This window comes from Coloeus monedula (genome assembly GCF_965178545.1).
Source record: "Coloeus monedula genome assembly, chromosome: 13".
NCBI lineage: Eukaryota > Metazoa > Chordata > Aves > Passeriformes > Corvidae > Coloeus > Coloeus monedula.
The window spans coordinates 16192616-16211314 of NC_138793.1; the positions used below are offsets into that span (position 1 = coordinate 16192616).

Below are 18699 nucleotides of genomic sequence, written 5' to 3' on the forward strand. Positions count from 1 at the left end.
CGTCACATTCAATAACCCTCTCCAACCTGCGCTCAGGTAACAGTCTGGGCAGTGCCAATTCTCACATTGACATGGAAAATCAAGAGGGGAAAAATAACAAACACAAGAAGACACACAAAAGCCACAACCATGGCAAAGCCAGACCATGCAACATCCACCACTGATCCCAGGATACAGGGAATGGCTGCCACAGGTCTGCTGTGAGGTGAGAACAGTGAGTCTGAAATCCAGTAACAACTAGAGGTGGCTGACTACGGAGCCAAGGTGTGGAGAGCTGGTCAGAGAACACTCCCACGGTGCTCTTCCCTATCAAAAGATAAAACACCTAGAGAACGTTCAACACCTTACCTGTAGAAGCACATCCTCCACAGCGTGAAGCTTCAGGAATACAACGCGGGGCTCATCAGCGTCCACAGGGAGCAGCCCTTACCTTTACGGTGGCCACGGCATCCTACTCCGGGTTCTTTGCCACACCCCGGCTCCTGCCTCCTCTAGAGTCCGTCACTGGTGCAAAGTGGGGCTTCCTGTCACCATGAGCTCATTCCTCTTCACAGCAATTCACAGCATCAGTCATGCTAGTGGGTCATCTGGTCCGACCACTCTGCTCTAGGGTCATCCTAGAGCACATGGCACGGGATTGCGTCCAGACCGTTCTTGAATATGTCCGGGCTCAGGTCGCTCACGGCCGGGTTGCTGTGAGAGAAGCTCCTCAGCCTGGGGCTCTGCGCGCAGGAGGAGCTCTGCAGTGATGGCCGGCGAAGGCCGGTGGTCAGTAAAGGTGCAGCCCGGTTCACTCGACATCACCTTCGTACGTTCCCCGTCTCTCAGGTAAGCACCGCGGGGACGCCAGCGGCCATGGGGCGGCATTTTTCCTCCCGAGAAACGACACGGACAGCTCTAAAGTGGCGATGGCCGATGGCTTCGTGTCGCCGCGCGTTCCCCAGCCGCTCCAAAATTCCGGCCACCGCCTCCACGTGAAGGGCAGGTGGCGGGAGGCCGCTGGTTTTCATATCCCCGAGCGGGCTGGCGAACCTGAAAAAATGGCTGAGGGGCAGCGGGAGAGATATCGCCGTGCCCGGCGGGGAGCGGGGGCGAGAGGTGTCCCTGAGCTCCGCCGCGCTGCCCGGGCCGCCGCTCCTCGGGCGCTCCGGCCACCGCGGTTCCCTCGGCGATGGCCATGGGCGGCGGGGCGGCCACGCGGCGCCGGGGGGACGGGAAGGTGCCGGCAGGGCCGCCCGAGGCCCCGCGCCCGCCTTTCCCCGTGGTGACCTTGGGCGGGCGGCGCGGCCCTCCCGCCGAGCGCCCGCTCCGGCACCCACCCCTCCCACCCGCCCCTCTATTTTTATTTTATTTATTTATTTATTTATTTATTTATTTTGGCCGCGGAAAGAGTTTGAGGCGGGGGGGGGGGGGCGGAGGGAGGAGGAGGAGGAGGGAGAGGAGGCCGCCGTCAGAGCGGCCCGGGGACTTTCCCGGAGGGAGGGCGCGGGGGAGACCCGTCCCGGTCCCGGTCCCGGTCCCCGCCCGGGGAGGGAGGCGGCGGCGGCGGGCGGGGTGTGAGCGGAGGGCGGGGGGCGCCGGCCCCGCCGCCGCGGGGGAGACGCGGCTCCCGGCGCTGTGCGCCCGAGCTGCTGCTGCTGCTGGTTACGCCAGCCCCGCCGCCTGCCTCTCCGCTCTCCTCGCCTCTGATTCTGCGCACAGCCAGCCCCAAAGCCTGTCATTCTGCAAAACACAGTTTACTCAACAGAGAGAGCGAGTGGGGGAGCGGGAGAGGTGGAGAGAGGGAGACGGCGCGGAGGATCCCAGTCCCGCACCCCAGCATGGCTTCGGGGGACCTTTACGAGGTACCGGGGGCCGCGGGGCGGGCGGGCGGCGGGGGGGGCGCCGGCCGGGGCGCCGCCGAGGGCAGCGGGGGCGCATTCGGAGCCGCTCCGCCGAGCCCTCGTAGTTGCCGAAGAGCGGAGGAAATCGCCGAGGGAAGGGCTGGGGTGGGGGGAAAAGGGCTGGCGTGTGTGCCCGGGGGGGGGCAGGGAGGGATGGAGCGGCTCCCCTCCCTTCCCGCTGCCTCTCTCTTTCTCTTTCTCTCTCTACTTTCCATCGGGCTTGATCTTAGCAGGCCTTGCAAGAGGGAAGGAGGAAGGAGTGAAGGAGAGCGAGAGTTAGCGGTAGGATGGGGAGGCGATCGCGGTGTGATGAGCCCGGAGAGTGGAGAAAGTCCAGGTAAAGTCATAGGCGCTCTGGACGTGCTGAATGTGCAGATTAGTGCGAAAAAATGCGCCTTAGCGCTGCCGGGAGGCGCAGGGATGGAGGCGGCTCTGCGCCCGCTGTGCAAAGTGCAGGAGCCGGCGCCAGGTTGCTTCACCTCCTGCCCGGGGTGCTGCGGGGGTGGCGGGGGCGGCGGCCGGGCCGGGCCCCGGCTCCCCGCGGGCCGCAAAGTTTGGCGGGGGCCCCGCTCCGGGCGGCCCGGGGTGCGAGGTGGGGCGGGCGGCGGCCCCCGGCCCCGCAGCCCGGCGTGCGCTGCCCCCCGGCCGCGGCGGCGGCGACAGCGGCGGGGCAGCATCGGGCGACGGCCGTCGGGTCGGGGGCAGGCAGGGAAAAAGGAGCCGGCGGGCAGTGGGCGAGACCCAGCCGAATTTTGACCTCCGGCACCCAGTTGTAATGCCCCAACCGAGAACGAGTCTAGCCACTCTTGCCACGCCAGAGAAGAAGAAGGGAGAAAGCTGAAATGAAAAATAAGACAGACTGGACATGGGTGTTTGAAATATTCAGTGCCAGTAAGTGGAACCAGGGTGGAAGGGGTAAAAACACCAAACATGACTGGATGTCCTACACTTCTTGGTCTGGGGCACCTCCTCAGGCTCCACGTTTCCTGGTGAAATGGCCATTTGTATTGAGGCTCTCTGGAGTGCACAGTGTAAGGGCTAGCACAGAAACCATCACCTTCCAGCTGGAGCTGTGTGCCAACCATCAGGGTGTGCTTGGGTGTGGAACTGCTTCTGTGGTTGGTTGGACATGGTTGGATTTATTCTCCATTTGATGATCTTGATGATCAGCTGCAGGGTCTCAAGTGCAAGAAGTGCAGGATCTGACAGGTTTCACGTAGACAGTTTTCACTTTGTCATTGTCTTTCAAAGTCTTTAGCGAGGTCATCGCTAAGGGATGACACTGCTCTATTAGGATGGTATTTTACTGTGTGTGACACAGACCTCCTCTGAAGTACTTAAACTCTCCTACGTGGTGCTAAATTATCGGAAGTACATGATGATCTGAATAGTGTCATTGACCTTTCCCCCCCATTTTGCAGTATCTGTCATTTAACTTTGTAATTTTAAGGATATTGTACGTCAGCTGTATTGCTGTTGTGACTCTAGAATAGCCAATGGGAGTTCTGTGAAGACCAACTTTGACCCAAAATGTTAGCAATACAATTTTAGTATTAGTAGTTTCTGGGATGCATAGAAGATCTTTGCCTCATGTAGTCTGAATTATATTTGGATGTTTGGATTAGTTATAGAAAGAAATAAAGCTAGTATGTCTTAGGCTAATGGTAGCCATGCTGGTTTAGCTCTGACTCATCGTTAAAAAATTCTGCTGTTTTATGATCTTTGTGTTGTAAGACGATGATGTTTGGTAGTTGGATGTGGGCTGTGTCACTGTGTGACATCCAAGTGAGGTTGCTTGAGTAGTCACCTGGTGTGTTCTGCGAGAGAGCAGAATCACAGCCCAGTTTGCAGGTACTGTTAGGCCCAGTCTCTTTGCAGGCATTTGCACGGATGAATGTGAATTTTTGGTACTGTGGTTCAAAGCCTCTGAATCACTTCCTTTCTTTGTTACTCCATTTGAAATACTTTTGCTTATCATTGTACAATATGGAAGAATTGTCTCCACCAGATCAGGTAGGTGGAAGAGGTGTGGCTGTTCCTTTCTCGTTGTGTGAGGTGTTTGGAAAATGACCTTAACTGGTCATGGTGTAAAATCTTCATCTACATGTTGGACATGAGGCAAAAAGTACATGCAGGACTTCAGTTATCAATCTGTCTGCATTTTGCATCTTCACTGGGAAGTTCTACTTGACAGAAGTCAGAAGAAATGTCTAGAAAGCTGAAGAGTTTGTATATCTAATAGGTAGCAATTGTGTAGATGGTACTGGCCTCATTTAAAAAATGAATCAGTTTTGCTTCTCTGCTTTTCCCCCTTCCCAAAAAAACAACTGCATCAAGGGAATTTATGAAAAAGAAGCTCTTAGCTCTGGGATGTCCCACAGCAGTTTGCACATGAGATTAAGTGCTTTGTGCCCTCAGAGCAGTCCAAGGTCTTGAACTAGTAAAACACTGTGTGGATCGCAGGATGACCATTAAACAGTTTCAGGATTTTACCTTGAAATAATTTGAGGCTGTGGGTGTAAATAAACAACTTCGGTCTTATGGTGACATTCCAAAGGTATGGTGCACTCCTGATTCCTCTTTGACTCCTTAGTAATATCCAAATCCTTTAAGGATTCTTACTGAACTTCATCAAATAAGACCAATAATTAACTCTGCAATTTGGAGAATTTAGTACTGGCTGCAAAATTATTTATAAAGCCAATCACAATATAGAAGTCCTGATAGAGCACATGGAAAAAGTACAGTGTATATATTGCCTATATGAACTCATCATACTTTGGTGACACCCAAGAAACTTCTATAAATTTTGAAGTTTTGGAAATAGGTGTGCATATTTTTCCTGTCAGTTCATTCATTTTCTACTGTCATGTTATTTTAAAAGGCTTTTCAACCTTTTAAACTTAAAGATAAATTCAATTACTGTCTTTATATTGAAGCAAAAAAAGATCACAGACAAAATAACCTCTGTGTTTGGCTAGGTAGGTGCCTTTTTCTAGTTAGAAATAGCTTTTAATCATCTGAAATACCACCTATAACATTTGGGTTAGGACTGTAAAACAGGTACTAATTTATTCTAGAAGCAAAAGAACACCCATTAGGAGTTCTGTGTTTACTGGTAGTCAGTTCTAGACCTGTGTGTTAGAACCAAGACATTTTACAGCTAATTATTCCATTATATGGTAAAATGTAGGTGTTAGTTTTGAAGTTTTTAAGTGCATTTTTTTTTCCTTTACCAGTTAAGAGTGTTGTGTGTGTTTTAGTGTAATTCTCAGGCTATATGAAATAATGGTTTGGCTTTGCTTGAGTTCCACGTGCTTATGATTTCAAGCTTTTGTGAGTGGGTGAAAGTGTCATGGAATATTCCTTTTTTTTTATCTTGCTTTTCCTCCTAAGAGGAGACCTGTTAAATATTAAAGACCTATGGTGCATGTTTCCTTAGAAATAATAATCTGAAAATAAAGGACTGACAAAAAAGGGTCTTCAGAGTAGCCTTCAAGTAAGGCAGCACTGGTTTGCCTTGTGTTTCATAATACACTGTTGGATGCACTGACAGGAAATGGTCGTTCTTTTGGGGAACAGACAGAAAGGGAAACGTACTTACTCTTAAATACCAAGTTTGTTGATTCACATTAAAGTTGTCAGTAACTTGAAGTAACGTTTTTCATTTTCCATGTACAGTTGGTTACATTATCTGAATCCAGACAGTTATCTCACAGACTCTGGTATTTTAAGTCTGAGATGGCTTTAGAGGGGAAAAATTCCATATGAACAGTGCTCCTAACTTTTTTCGTAGCCCAGAGCATCCTGTTTACTGCAATAAAAACCCCTTTATTGATGAATATGTGGTTATCAGTATCACAGAGATGCTCTTTAAGCTCATCTCGATGCTTTTTTTTTATTTAACATTTTGGGGGGTTGTATGCAATGAACACTATTAGACCTTCAGGGGTGATGACGTTGAAATCTAAAGTGGTATTTTACCATTGTGTCAGATTGTATTACAACACCTTTGGTAAATGATCTAAAGATTACAGCCAAATCTCTGAAGGGATCTTAACATGTATGCATTTCTGGATCACAAAAATAAAACAGGTCTTTAAAGCTCAATAGTTATTGCATTAAAGGGGAAAAGTGACATTTTTTAAAATGGCATCTTCTTACTGAAAGGATGCAATGCCCATGGACAGGAGCATGTCCACCACAATGACACGTTTCAATTCAATCTTAGTCTGTTTATGCTGCAGTGTAAGAACGAGCTGCAGTTTATTTCAGCTCACATGATCCACCAGAAAGATAATGTACTTCCAGATAATTGCAGTTATTTCCCATTTATACCTGCACTCAGGTACCAGCAAAGTCAAAACTTGAAGATAATAATGGCACTGTTTGGGCTGCTGAATCTCTATGACATGTGGAGACATGCAGATGGGAGAGAACAGGGTTGAACTTCTGAGTGCAAGGTTTGGCTTGAGATGTAGGGTTTAGAAAATCATCTTTGCTTTACAAGGAAATGCAAGTTTTTGAGCATTGTGCTTTCCATCTTGCATCTCTTTCAATGGAGTCACTTTTTAGCAGAGATACATACTTAAAATCTGCTTATTGAACTGAAAAGCAGAAATCTATTTTTTAATTATTTCACGTGTATTTTCTAAGACAGAGGTGACTTGGAAGAAGATGGTGTGTTTTAGTAAAGGTTGTTATTTGTCAAATCAGCCTCTGTATTGATACAACTGATCTGTGGTGAAGGAGTAGCACTGACTTCACAAGCAGAAAACAGTGGCTTGAAGTAGGATTTGGGGAATACAGAACATTTAAGCACCTACTCCTTCTGTACACTGGCAAACTGTGTATGCAACATTGATTTCAGTAATACTGAGCTGGCACTCACAAGCTCTGAGATTTGGTCATCTGTAAGTAACACCTTTCCATTTTTTTTAGTGGAAAAGCTTTACTAACAACTATTTTGAAGAATCAGCTATTTATCAATACATTATCATTGATCTATTCTCAAAATCAGTGTTTAGAAGACAACCGTCCTCAAAATCAAGTAACTTCCAAGCAGTATTACCTTTAGTTGGTTGAAATCCAGAAATTTTGTTGCCTGATGAAAATTTTCAGGACTCTGTTCCAAATGTGGTGTGATTTGCAGTGCAGACTGTATTCTTCAATCCTAAACTGGGCAATTATCTGAAGTATAAATTTGGGTATAAAGACAGTAACAAAGAATTAACCAGAGGTCCCTTCTGGCCAGGTCTTGGGACTTCTCTAAATTAAAGTTACTGAGTGAGGTTCAAAAGTGGACCTGGATAACTCTGGCAGTATTCATTGTCTTACTAAGAAATTCCAGTGTAGATCTGCATATGGAACATTTCAATGCCCATAATGACTGTCTTGTTTACCTACAGCGTCACTGTTACCACGAGCCTAACTTCCTTTACCTTGTAAACTGCTGAGTGTATTTTGGGACACCAAAAACCAATTGATTCCTTGTTACAATCTTGATAAAGTGTTTTATCTGGCTCAAGTGTAGCTTGCTTCAAGGTACAAGTCTTAAGTGTGCTCCTGCTTGGGAGGGACACTGAAATACACCCTTGTCACTCTTAAAAGCCAGAACATTTGAAGTGAAGATACCACCAAAGCTACTGAACTGAACAGGCTTCCTTCCCTTCAGTGTCCAGGTTCACTGCCCATAACGATCAAAAGATTAAAATTGTGTCATTTTTTCTAATACTTCCTTAATGAAAAATACAGTGCTTTATTTTGGGCTGGTCTTTGATTGAATATTAAAATCCAGCAATAAACTCATGGTTTAGTAATTGCTTCTGAAAGTTAAAATATTTAGAGAGAGATAGCTCAAATAATGGCAAAATTTAAATGTGGTTTAATATTGAAAGAAATGGGCTAATTATTTTTTTTTTTTTTAATCAATGGAGTGATTGTACTGGCCAGCTATGTTGTAAATAGCATTTCTTTGTCCATTCTTTTGACTTTTAGCATTAGTACAGTTTCTTGGCTCTGTGCATTTTCATCAGTGGAATCCCTTTTTGTTGTTCCTTCTTATCCATATAATTTTCAGATAGTTTTTGCAGCACATTTATGGCACTGGCATCTTGACACTGGTAAAAAAATATTAATAAATAGTTTGCTGTTCCTTGCATTCAAACTATTAGAACAATATAATTAAAGTCAAATGTTTGTAACATTATATATATACAAATATTTTGGTTTTGACAAAAGGAAATTCATCCTTTCTGCCTGTTGAATTACAATATCCCACTCTTCGTTTATTATTAAAACTTTACATTGGTAGTATTGCAATACTAAAAGGAAATACACTTCAGTCTGTTTTCTTCTATTACACAGAGCAAATGTAGATCACAGTACTGTTTCAATACTATCTCATTATGAGTCCTGATATAAAACATGGCTGCAAATCTATTAGGTCTCTAAAGGCTTTCAAAAGAAATTGATATGATTGACCTGTGTAGAGAAGAATGATTCTTCTCATGCCTCACCAAAAAGAGGAATTAGATTGACTCTTACAAAATGGTAAAGGGTAGAAGTATGAGCAGAAGACTACAGCAAAACACTAAAACAAAACCAGCATTTAAAACGTCTGTCAGAAAGACACTTCTGTCTGAAAATAGCAGTTCCCCTACTTGGGCTTTCCTAGATGTCTCACAGAATACCCCCAAAATTTGCACCCCATTCCTTCAGAGCAGCAAACCAGAAATGATGAGGATGTTTTCTTCCTTCAGGCTCTTCACTGCATTTATTTAGATTTTGTTGGTGTTTCGTGAAATCATCTTGTATTAATTACTTCTGTGTGCCTCATACCCAATGGATTAAGAAGGAATATGAGGGACTATGCAGCACTGAGTTCCATTGCATGTAGATTAGTAGCACCTGTCAAAATAAATAGAATTAGCAGATACATGTGAACATGTCTTGGTTTGGACAACAGTTAACATTTTTATAGGACATCTCACAGATCTCTTAGTCAAGATGTACAGAAGAATGACTCTGGCTGGTGTAAATGGTTTTTCAAAAAACCTTTTTGTAAGACCCCACAAGAGCAGCTGATAACATAACAAAACCAAGCTATGGTCCGGAAGGATTGGTTATCTCTTAGACTACCTTGTTTACAGAGAGGTGTCTATGAACAGAGGTTTCAAACACTGGTATTGGGACCTGTGTTGTACAACAGAGTCATCAACTACTTGAAAATAATCACATTTACTCTTGATAATTTCTAGATTATTATTATTATAATTGTCAAGACAAAGGTTGACAGTGAAGAGCTGAATGACAGCAACTGAAATTCAGTGTTTACAAATGCAAGCTTATGATCAAAGGAAAAATAATCCTCACTATACATGCATAAAAATGAGCCCTGAAGAAGCTGTTACTATTCTGGAGAAATCTTGGAATCATTGTGGAAGTTTTCTGGGTGTGTCCATGTTAATATTTTAATTTGGATCAGGTGCATGCTTTTGAAGTGAATCTCCCTGTGAGCCCCAGTTGCCACACCTCTCTTTGCATCACGGCATTGTCTTGGAGAGCAGTGACCACACTCCCCTCCGAAGAAACCAAACCAGAAAATGTGTTTCAGCTCCTAATGGGTGTCCAGTCCATGGGACCAGACTTCTGACGAACAGAAGTTTGCATGTGATTAAAAAAAGCAATTGAGAATGAAAGAGAAGCTTATCATCCTTGTGTCCCTGGGAAACATGGTGCTTCCACCTCTGCAGTACTGCACCTGCTGCCAGGAGATGCAGAACTAGAAGTAATGCAGAGAAGGGCCATCACAGTGTTGCAGGGGATGGAGTGGCTGTCAGGGAAATGACACCTTATGACAACTTTCTGGCTGGGTAAAGAAGTGATTGAATGGTATGGAAAAGACAGATGGGGATGTTTAGTTAAGTCAGAGATGAATGCTATTTCTCATTGCACAAGAAAAGATATGCAGCAAAGGAAATAATTAGGCAAGTGATGGAGACAAGGGAAGTACTTCACAGTATTTAAATCTTGGAAGTCTTTGCCATGGGATGTTGCGGAAATCAGAATTGTAAATGGTTTCAAAGAATGGTAAAACAGGTTCTTGGCGGATTGATCCCTTTATGCTTTTCAGCACAAACCAATCTTTAAACTGCTAATCATGAGTAGCTGTGAGGGCAGAGCAAGGGCAGCACTTACTCTATAGATGCTGTTTCCTAAGCATCCAGTACTAATTTCTATTTGAATATACAACACGTTGAGCTAAGTGGACCTTTAGTCTGACCTCGTATGGCAGTTCTTAGTTTTGTACTTACTACAGTCGTTAAACAAACATGGTTATTGACTAAGGTGTTGATACAGTCTGCAGAGATCACAAACACACTTGCCTTACAAGCTGTATCTAGTATTCTAATTCCTAACCCTTGTCAATTAATATCTTTACAAAGCAAAGGACAAATCAGAATAGTGAGTTCAGTTTCTGGTTTAGAGCCCTCACAGTCTAGATTTAGAATCATAGAATCATTAAGGTTGGAAAAGTCTTCTAAGACCATTGAGTCCAACCATTAACCCAGCACCACCGTGTTCACTGTTAACCACGTCCCCAAGTGCCATATCCACATGCCTTTTGAATACTTCCAAGGATGGTGATTCCACCTCTGCCCAGGACAGCCTATTTCAGACTTCTAACAAGTTGCAGTGTGTGGTAGAAGCAAACAAAAGAGTAGAAGAGAGGAGGTGAACTGAACACTGAATCAAACATGTAATAAAAATGAAGTTTTGTCTCCTTGTTGTAGCTCTGCTTAATAACTGGGGATAAAGGGTTAAAGATAAACTAGAAAACATTCCAGTAAATGCATGGCATGAGGCAAATGATTGAGTCAATGTTACTGGAAAGTTACGTTAATGGAATAATACTTTTCTGATGAACAAAACCAGGTTTCTCCTACAAGAAAAGCATTTCAGCATCTAAAAGGGTTTATCCACAGCTTTCCCACATTTATGATTTTGGATAGTATTCATAGGCTTCCTTAATACTGTACAGAATTGTATGTACAGTATCTGCCTTACCTGAATATACATCAAAAAGCCACTAACTTTTAACAAACCCATCAAGTGGTTATTTTGTTGTTTGGGGATTTTTTCCAGAAATGGTGATTACTAATATACTGATATATAAACAGTCTAATTTCTAACTGACCAGCCTGACCTGTCAAATTCTTTCACACATACACAATGAACTTTTTTGTGACATCACTTGGCAGTCACTGCAACAACGGAGAGAGCGTTGCTCATGTATCTTATTATTCTTAGTAGTACGAGAGATCTTAAAATAAAGTGTGACATTGCACAGTTTTTTAAAAGACTACCTTGTAAAATTTGTTTGACTCTGCTAATGGACTTGCCTTTAAATGTTATGCAGTTGAAATTTGCTCTCATATTTTTTTGGTTTTTGGGGAAGGGACAGTTTTGCAAAATATGAAATGACATTAATACACCTAATGAATTTGTCTTCCAGAAATCTTTTGTGATAGGTTTCAGGTGTTTTAGCACAGGAAATTTGACAGGAAAGGTGCTGGAAAAATGTTGAGAAGTAGGGCTCACATGGAAGGAAAAGCCACGGTAATGCTTACAGGGCTTGTAAATGGGTTCTGAGAGAAACTGCAAAGATGTTGATCACAAAGTGTTTTGGTGATTAATGTAAGGGAGGAGTAGCAGACTGCAGTGCAAATGGGAATGCATGAATTTAGGATGGCACAGCATGGGAAGGCCTTCATTGATGTGAAGTGACTGAATTTATCTCTACATATGCAGAGGAGGTAGCAAACTTCTAGGTTCACCAATGGTGCAACACAGCAGTAAAGCTATGAAATTTCAAATGAAATATTTCAAATTCCTATTTCAAATTAAATAGGAATATGACTCATATCAAAATCTATACAGGGAGGAGGAGGGAAGCTTTGGGTCCCAAATTAAGTACTAGGAATTAGAGGGAAAACTACATTTATGTACCAAAATGATTTCACATGATTCCAGTGGAAATAACCTGGAAGTGCTTAAAGGAATGATAAATACTGGCTGAGGAGGGGCAAGTAGAACTGTATGATTTGTCTACAGTAACTGGAAGTAAGAGTCTGTAATAGAGTCCAGGCACATAAACTCAAGCTTTTCACAACCTGAAAATTTGAAAAGTTGAGAAAAAAGCTTCCACTATTGTGTTCACTAAATATTAGCACTGGTTCATCCTTTTCTACTGTGCTGACAAGTCAGAACCAATGTACTACAACAGTCAGAAAAGGAGATGGTAGAGATGATGAAGAACTTGACAGTGTTATATCCATTTGGTCACAGACCAAGCGGGCTGCCTGTGTGGCCTGAAGGAACGAAGGAGCATCAGGGAGCTCTGCTCCTCCCATGTCCTCACTCAGCATTTGGAGGCCATTGGAAGGAGACTCATCCACTGCCTTTTCACCAGCAGCAAATGACTTCCAGTGCCCTTCCCATGCACTTGCATCAGGTGATGGGTTAAAGCAGGAGTGCCAAGGTGTCCTTGTCATCTCTTCCTGCTGACTAAGGTCTATGTGAACAGTCTGTTGTATGGCATTTATCAAATGGATCAAGATAATAAAAATTACAAGCTCCAAGGAAGACACCCTTTTTTTTTTTTGTACACATCACAAGCTTTGCATTATTATTCTCATCAGTCTTTTGTTAAACTGAGAATGTGCTTTCATTGAAGAGCAGCATGGCTCAACATGTGGACTAGCAGTTGTAGTCCATAACCTCCTATGAGCTGCCTCTTGCTGCCTCAGGAAGCATTAAGAAATTGCCAGAATTGATGGAAGACTGTTCTTTCTCCCAGCTGAATAGCATCTCCCCAGCTTTGTCCTGGGCACCACAAAGGATGACAGATCTTTTTCCTGCATTGTTTGACCCTCCTGTGCTTTGGCTTTCTGACATGACATCACTTTCAGTATTTCTAGTGAGTGCCTCTCAGAAGCAGTATCAGATATTGCAGTGGCACAGGGTGACCACTTACTGACAAGCTGCTGTGGGCTGTGATTTGAATTGTTCTGCAACTGTGCTGCTGTTAGTTTTTGTGCTTCATCCACTCATGTCAAACACCACTGACAACCTGCTCTGTTTAGGAGAAAGGCAAGTCTCCTTTTAACATGAACTGAACCTTCTATTCGTACCATGAATGATGCAATTTCCTCCCCTGCTATTAACTGCTGATCTTGTAGCCTATTTAGTTTACAGGGAAAAAAAGGTCTTGCTTACTGATCAATAAGATATGTAGTTTACATATAGTTTTTATTTTGGCTATGCAGTTTGCATTGCTGGTATATCTTAGGTTACACAACCCTTGATTTTCTACAGTCCATTTGAAGATACGTGTCCAAAGGACAGTTGATAAACCAAGGACAATATTTTTTAATGGTTTTTTTAATCCCCAAGCCACAAGGCAGAATTCCTTTACTTAACTGAAATAAATTCTGCCTTAATGTAACACTTCTGTAAGATGTTCGGATTCCCTTATTAATTCTAGGAATTTGTGGAGCTCAGAACAGATTTAACAGAACTTTCCCTAAACATCTTTCTTACCTCATGTGCAGCTGCTGTTGCTCCTGCTACCACCAAAAGGCAGCCATTCCACGATAATAAGCGTCTTAAAAGTTGCAGTGTAATGGCAATTGGTCTTTCCAAGTTCTGGGTTAGACACCAGGGATGTTGTTTAGTAGTGAGAAATCACCAAGGTATGTTTTGGATGTGCATTTAAATACGTACACTTTCACAGGCATTGAGGGGATATCTGGGGATTGCCTACAGGTATTTAGTAGTTGATATATCACTTATTCAAGATTTGGAAAGTACTTGAGAAGTAAGCCTCAGGGTTAGCAGAGGAGCTGTGTGATAAGCCTTAGATCTCACAGAAGAACTGATAGCAAGACCTACCTTTTCATTCCTCCTCTGATTATATGGTAGTGCAATACGGCTTTGCAGAGACAGATACAGCCTAACTGAGGGAGACAGAGGATGAACCAAGGCTGGTTTACAGTCAGTTTTGAGGCTCTTTTTTTTCTTTTGAAGTGACTAGTCTGTAGCTCCATTTCTGAGAAGGTTACTTGAACCTGTGACTCAAACAGAGACATCTCTGTACGGGGTAAGCCAGTAGCTGCAGCACTTCTGGGACAGAAACTGCCGACTGCTCAGAGCACGTTCCCCTCTGCAAACATGGTGGCAGCTGCTTTCGATCTGTGGCTTCTCACTGCTATTGTGTGAGGGAATCACACTCTGAGTTTCAAGAGCCACAACAGAGAGTAAGTAAAGCTGTGGCTCATTTAGGACTGGGTGTTATTTTAATGAGCTTAATAAATCCTATACGGGACTGAAAGTTTCTTTGGAGTTCTCAGTCCTGCAAACCAGCGCTCTCAGTCTGACCTTTGAGCCTTGTACACTGCAGAGCTCTGAAAAACTGCACCAGTTCTATGCTGCACCAATTTCAGCAACATCAGCAACCCCAGTGTAAGTAGCTCACCCGCTTTAGCAGCTGTTCTCAGCATCGAGTTGATCAGACATTGTACTGCAAAGGGCTTCCACTGCCATGGCTCACCGTGGTCACAGACACTGAAGTCCAGGAGGTCCACACTCATGTAGAAACAAAATTATTTGCTTTGTGAAAGAGGTACCCACAGAAGACAAGGAGTTGGAATTTTGTTAACCAAACTCATCACATGATTAAAGCTGAAACGTTTATGAATGTTAATATTGTTCTTGTAAAGCATGAATGGCAAGGATTCATTCCATCTACAGTATGGACACTGACCTGCAAAGGGAAAAATTCATTGCAGCAGCATTTATCTCACTTTTGGCAAAGCAGGGTGATGAACTGGTACAATTTTTTTTAAAAGTACTATCACAGCTGTTTTCTGGCTATGTTACAATTTTATTAATGGATGTGTATTGTAAGTTATCTATCCTTGGACAGTCTACTCTGGAACAGTCAAACTAAAAAATTGCTTTTATAAAATTATTTCAGTGTGCTTTAATACGAAATGCTGAGAAATATGGTAGATATACTAAGAAAATTAAAAGCCCTAGGGCTAAGTATTTTTATAAAAGTAACTTTAAAAACAGGACTTCAACCAACCAAGTTGACCTTGGTTGTTGCAGTGCTGGAGAGCTTTGGTTGTGCAAAGCTACGAGTATAGCACTGTTTGAATAACTTATCAGAATCTGCCAGTGGTGTAATGTTGTGACTTCTACTAGTACTAAATCTACATCTTTTGATTCAGATGATTAGGGAAATGTCCAACATGCCAGTGAAAAGTTTTTCAGGTATCTAAAACCAAAAGATACCTGAGGGTTTGGCCCTTATGTGAAAATATTCTCAATTTTCCAGAATGCTCCTGGTGCAAAAGGTTGTGTCTCTCTTCCAGGAAAAGGATGGCATCCTAGAACAGAACAGGATTGCTGCATCCTTCCTTTTGGTAGATGTGTGCTGCTCATTTTTGTGTGAGTGTAGCTCAAAGAAGCAGTAACTCTCCCATGTGGTATATGGATACGGCAGTCGCTTCACCAGCAGGGATGTACAATTTGGGCAATACACACAGCCATTTCAAGAGCATTCCTAATCCCAAACCACTTGTTCTATTCTGAAAGCTCTACAAGGAACTTCTTCTTCATTCATCCCTGCCCCCTGCTCTTCCCATCCCTTCCCTTTGTCCTGCCAGTGGCATTTCCCTGGATGTTGCTGGCCTTGTCTTTGGGAAGTCACCTGGCAGCCCTGCCCATGTCCAGCTCTCTGGCATCTCACTGCCTCTCTCTACTGCTTCCATGCACAGGAAAGCCTGGAGAATAAGACAGGCTGTCCACAGCTGACTCCACAGAGAACTTGGCCTCAAAACTAAACTCAGTTTAGTATTTTTGAACGTCATGTAGGCTACAAAAGTGCTGCAAGGACAGGGAAGTGTCACTTATGTATCTCCCTCACACTTGGCTCCCCTGGACCAGGGAGTTCATGTGCCACTAATGCAAACACTCACTGAATTTACCCCGTGGAGTTCCCTGATGATGCAGAACTGGGTTATTTCTGTGGAAATTGATTCACTAGTCATGAATTTCATTTGAGAAAATCAGGTAATTTTTGGTTCACTGTCTGCTCTAAAGTGACAGCAGTTCTTTTACATACCCCAACAGGCTCAGCAAACTATTTAGTCAGTTTGAGATTGAGAAGAAAACACTGTTACATCTTCATTTCCCAAATGCAGCTGATGGTGAATCACTTGTGCCTAGTGAATGGTCTGTCAGGTCAGCAAAACCAACCCCTTTCTTATTTTTGGGCACATATATCCAAAAGACACTTATTCTTTGGATAAAAATTGCGAGTGTACTTTACTATGGTAAAACACATATATGAGACACTAACTCAAATTATTTAACTCCTTACACTCTATTAATGTTTCGTGTGTCTGCTTTCAGAACACTCTTAGAGTGTTGTGTTTCAATTTGTTTAATTGGTGTTTTTGAATTCATGGCATAGGGTTTTAAAAACCCAAACACTGAAAAAAAATTTTTTTAAGGTAAACATTTTAATTTTTATAGATCTGCATCTTTCATAGATGACTTCTTTTTAAGCTTTCTCACTTAGGTAGTATTATAACTAAATAAATTGGAATACATATTTAGCACTTGAACTTTTTGCAAACGAGCAAGGCTGTTGTTGTCCTGTTTCCAACAGAGTGCAGATCTATGCAGATGTAAAGCAGTTTGTAGACAGATGTGGGCAATTATATAGTTGTTTCCAGTGATCCCATATAGCACAGTGAAAACATCTCTTTGGCCATGTGACTGAGCACATGGGTACAGATTTAAGACAATAAGTAATAAACTTTTTGCATAGCAGAAGTAAAACTGGAGCACAGAACTCAGCACGTTTTCCTTGCATTTAATTTGTCCATTTTTGTTAGTCAAAATTGTGCTGTTTTAAGAGGAGGTGCATTGTTTTTCTAAGCAATAAAACAAAGAAAAGAAGTTACTTATATTGATCTGGTGAATGCAGTTATTATAGTCCCACACTTCATAAAAGTGCTCTCCCCCAATATTACACAAAATAATATGAATTTGAGCTTTAAACACAAGTGATGAACCCTAACCTTTGGGATGAAGTTTTAGAATATGACTCTAAAGCAGCTACAAAATTTTAGACAGAGCCATCACGTTCGCTCCCAAATTTTACAAAATGTAAAGAAACACGTAGACCATCTGGTCAGTAAGTTGCAAACCACTTTGCAGGATTTAATGTTTGGAAAATTAAATTAACTAAGAGATATAAAAAGTGCCAGTGGCTGGAAGTTTGCCCTTCAAAATTAGAGTTGAGACAAACCTTTTAACATTAAGGTGATAGCATTTATTTATGGGACTTTGATTCACTACCAGCAATGGTGTACTTTCTGTGAATCACTTCAAATTAAGACATGATGATGTTGTAATATCATGGTTTAAGTAAATCAGAATTTGGGACCTCATGCAGAACATGGATGAAGAATGTTCCTGTGCAACCCAAGATGGGTTCAGTGGGTACAATTGTCCCTTTTGGCCTTCAAATCTGTGACTGTGAGCCTGTAAATAATGTCATGGCACACAAATAAGCAAATCTGGGCCCTCATACTGAAAAGGACCATGGGTTCCTCTTAACAGAGTGGCTCTGGGACTTCTTTGGTGCCCAGGTATGCAAAATTTATTCTAGATCTGTATTTGAGTTTTAATCTATGTTTACTTGGGTTTTTAGTGTTATCGAGACACTACATCCCCAAAGATTTATAGCCACAGAATAAACATTTGTCAAAAAAGGAAAACTTTGGTGACATTGAAAAAAAATTTGTGATATCATTTGTCATCTACTCCAGAAGGTCACTATTATTTTAATAGTTTTGTGGTTTTCATTTTAGATTATACTATACACTAAACACCTAAAATGCTAGAAATCTCAAGCTCAAATATGCAGAGTCTGTCTCACCATTATTTTTAGATCATTTAATGAACAGGATATTATTAGCTTTTATGTTAAACAGTGGTTAAAAATCTATAGTTTTAAGAAAGGCATGGTGACCAGCTGTTGGAGAATGAGTTCTAGTGTGTGAATAAAGTGCAGATCGCTCTAATGGAGCGGAAACTTCCAGCACTTCATGCTGTTTCAAATAACAAGTGATTTCAGACTCTAATTTTTTAGAATTATACTTTTTTTTTCACTGTACACACAGCATAGTTAGATTATGAATGGATGCCCTTCATTGAACAATGCCCACAATTACTTACATAATTAGATTTAATGTCGCTGACTTATGAGTCTGTGACTGGATGGGCACTAGAAAAGGGAAAGAACCAAAATCATAAAATGCAGATTCTGGGGTAAAGAGAGCTTGAAAAATATCTTTACTCCTTAAATATCTCATTTTTTAATCATATTTTTTAAAATGCCATTAAAAAAATTTGAGGCCAAATAGATTTTTTTTGTTGAAGATAAATTGTACTTCTGACCCTTACAAAAAATTGAAGTGGCTTATTGATTAACTTGGACAGGACTGTCCATTTTGATATGTATGGTATTATGAAAAGTATAAAAAATGAGCTAGTACATCATCAAAAAACTGAACGTAGAAAGATTTCAGACATTCTGATTATCTTGAATAAAAATTATTTGATATTCTATGGCCATCAGAGGAATTTATTAAACATCCCAGAGTGCTCACTTGAGTAAGGAACGTTTCCAACAAAATATAGGAGGTGTACAGGTGATTCAGACACTTTTTCCTCC

General features: G+C 42.3%; 1 protein-coding gene across 1 annotated transcript in view; it reads left to right on the plus strand.

The window, feature by feature from the left end:
• Positions 1-1740: 1740 nt before the first annotated feature.
• The window catches only part of CDYL2 (chromodomain Y like 2), a gene marked incomplete at its 3' end in the record, with an annotated part of 55133 nt that continues 38174 nt past the window's right edge, over positions 1741-18699 (plus strand). Inside the window, exon 1 of the mRNA XM_082290303.1 lies at positions 1741-1844. Coding sequence (XP_082146429.1) covers positions 1821-1844 — 24 coding nt within the window. The 5' untranslated portion in view covers positions 1741-1820. The remainder of the gene's footprint in view (positions 1845-18699) is intronic.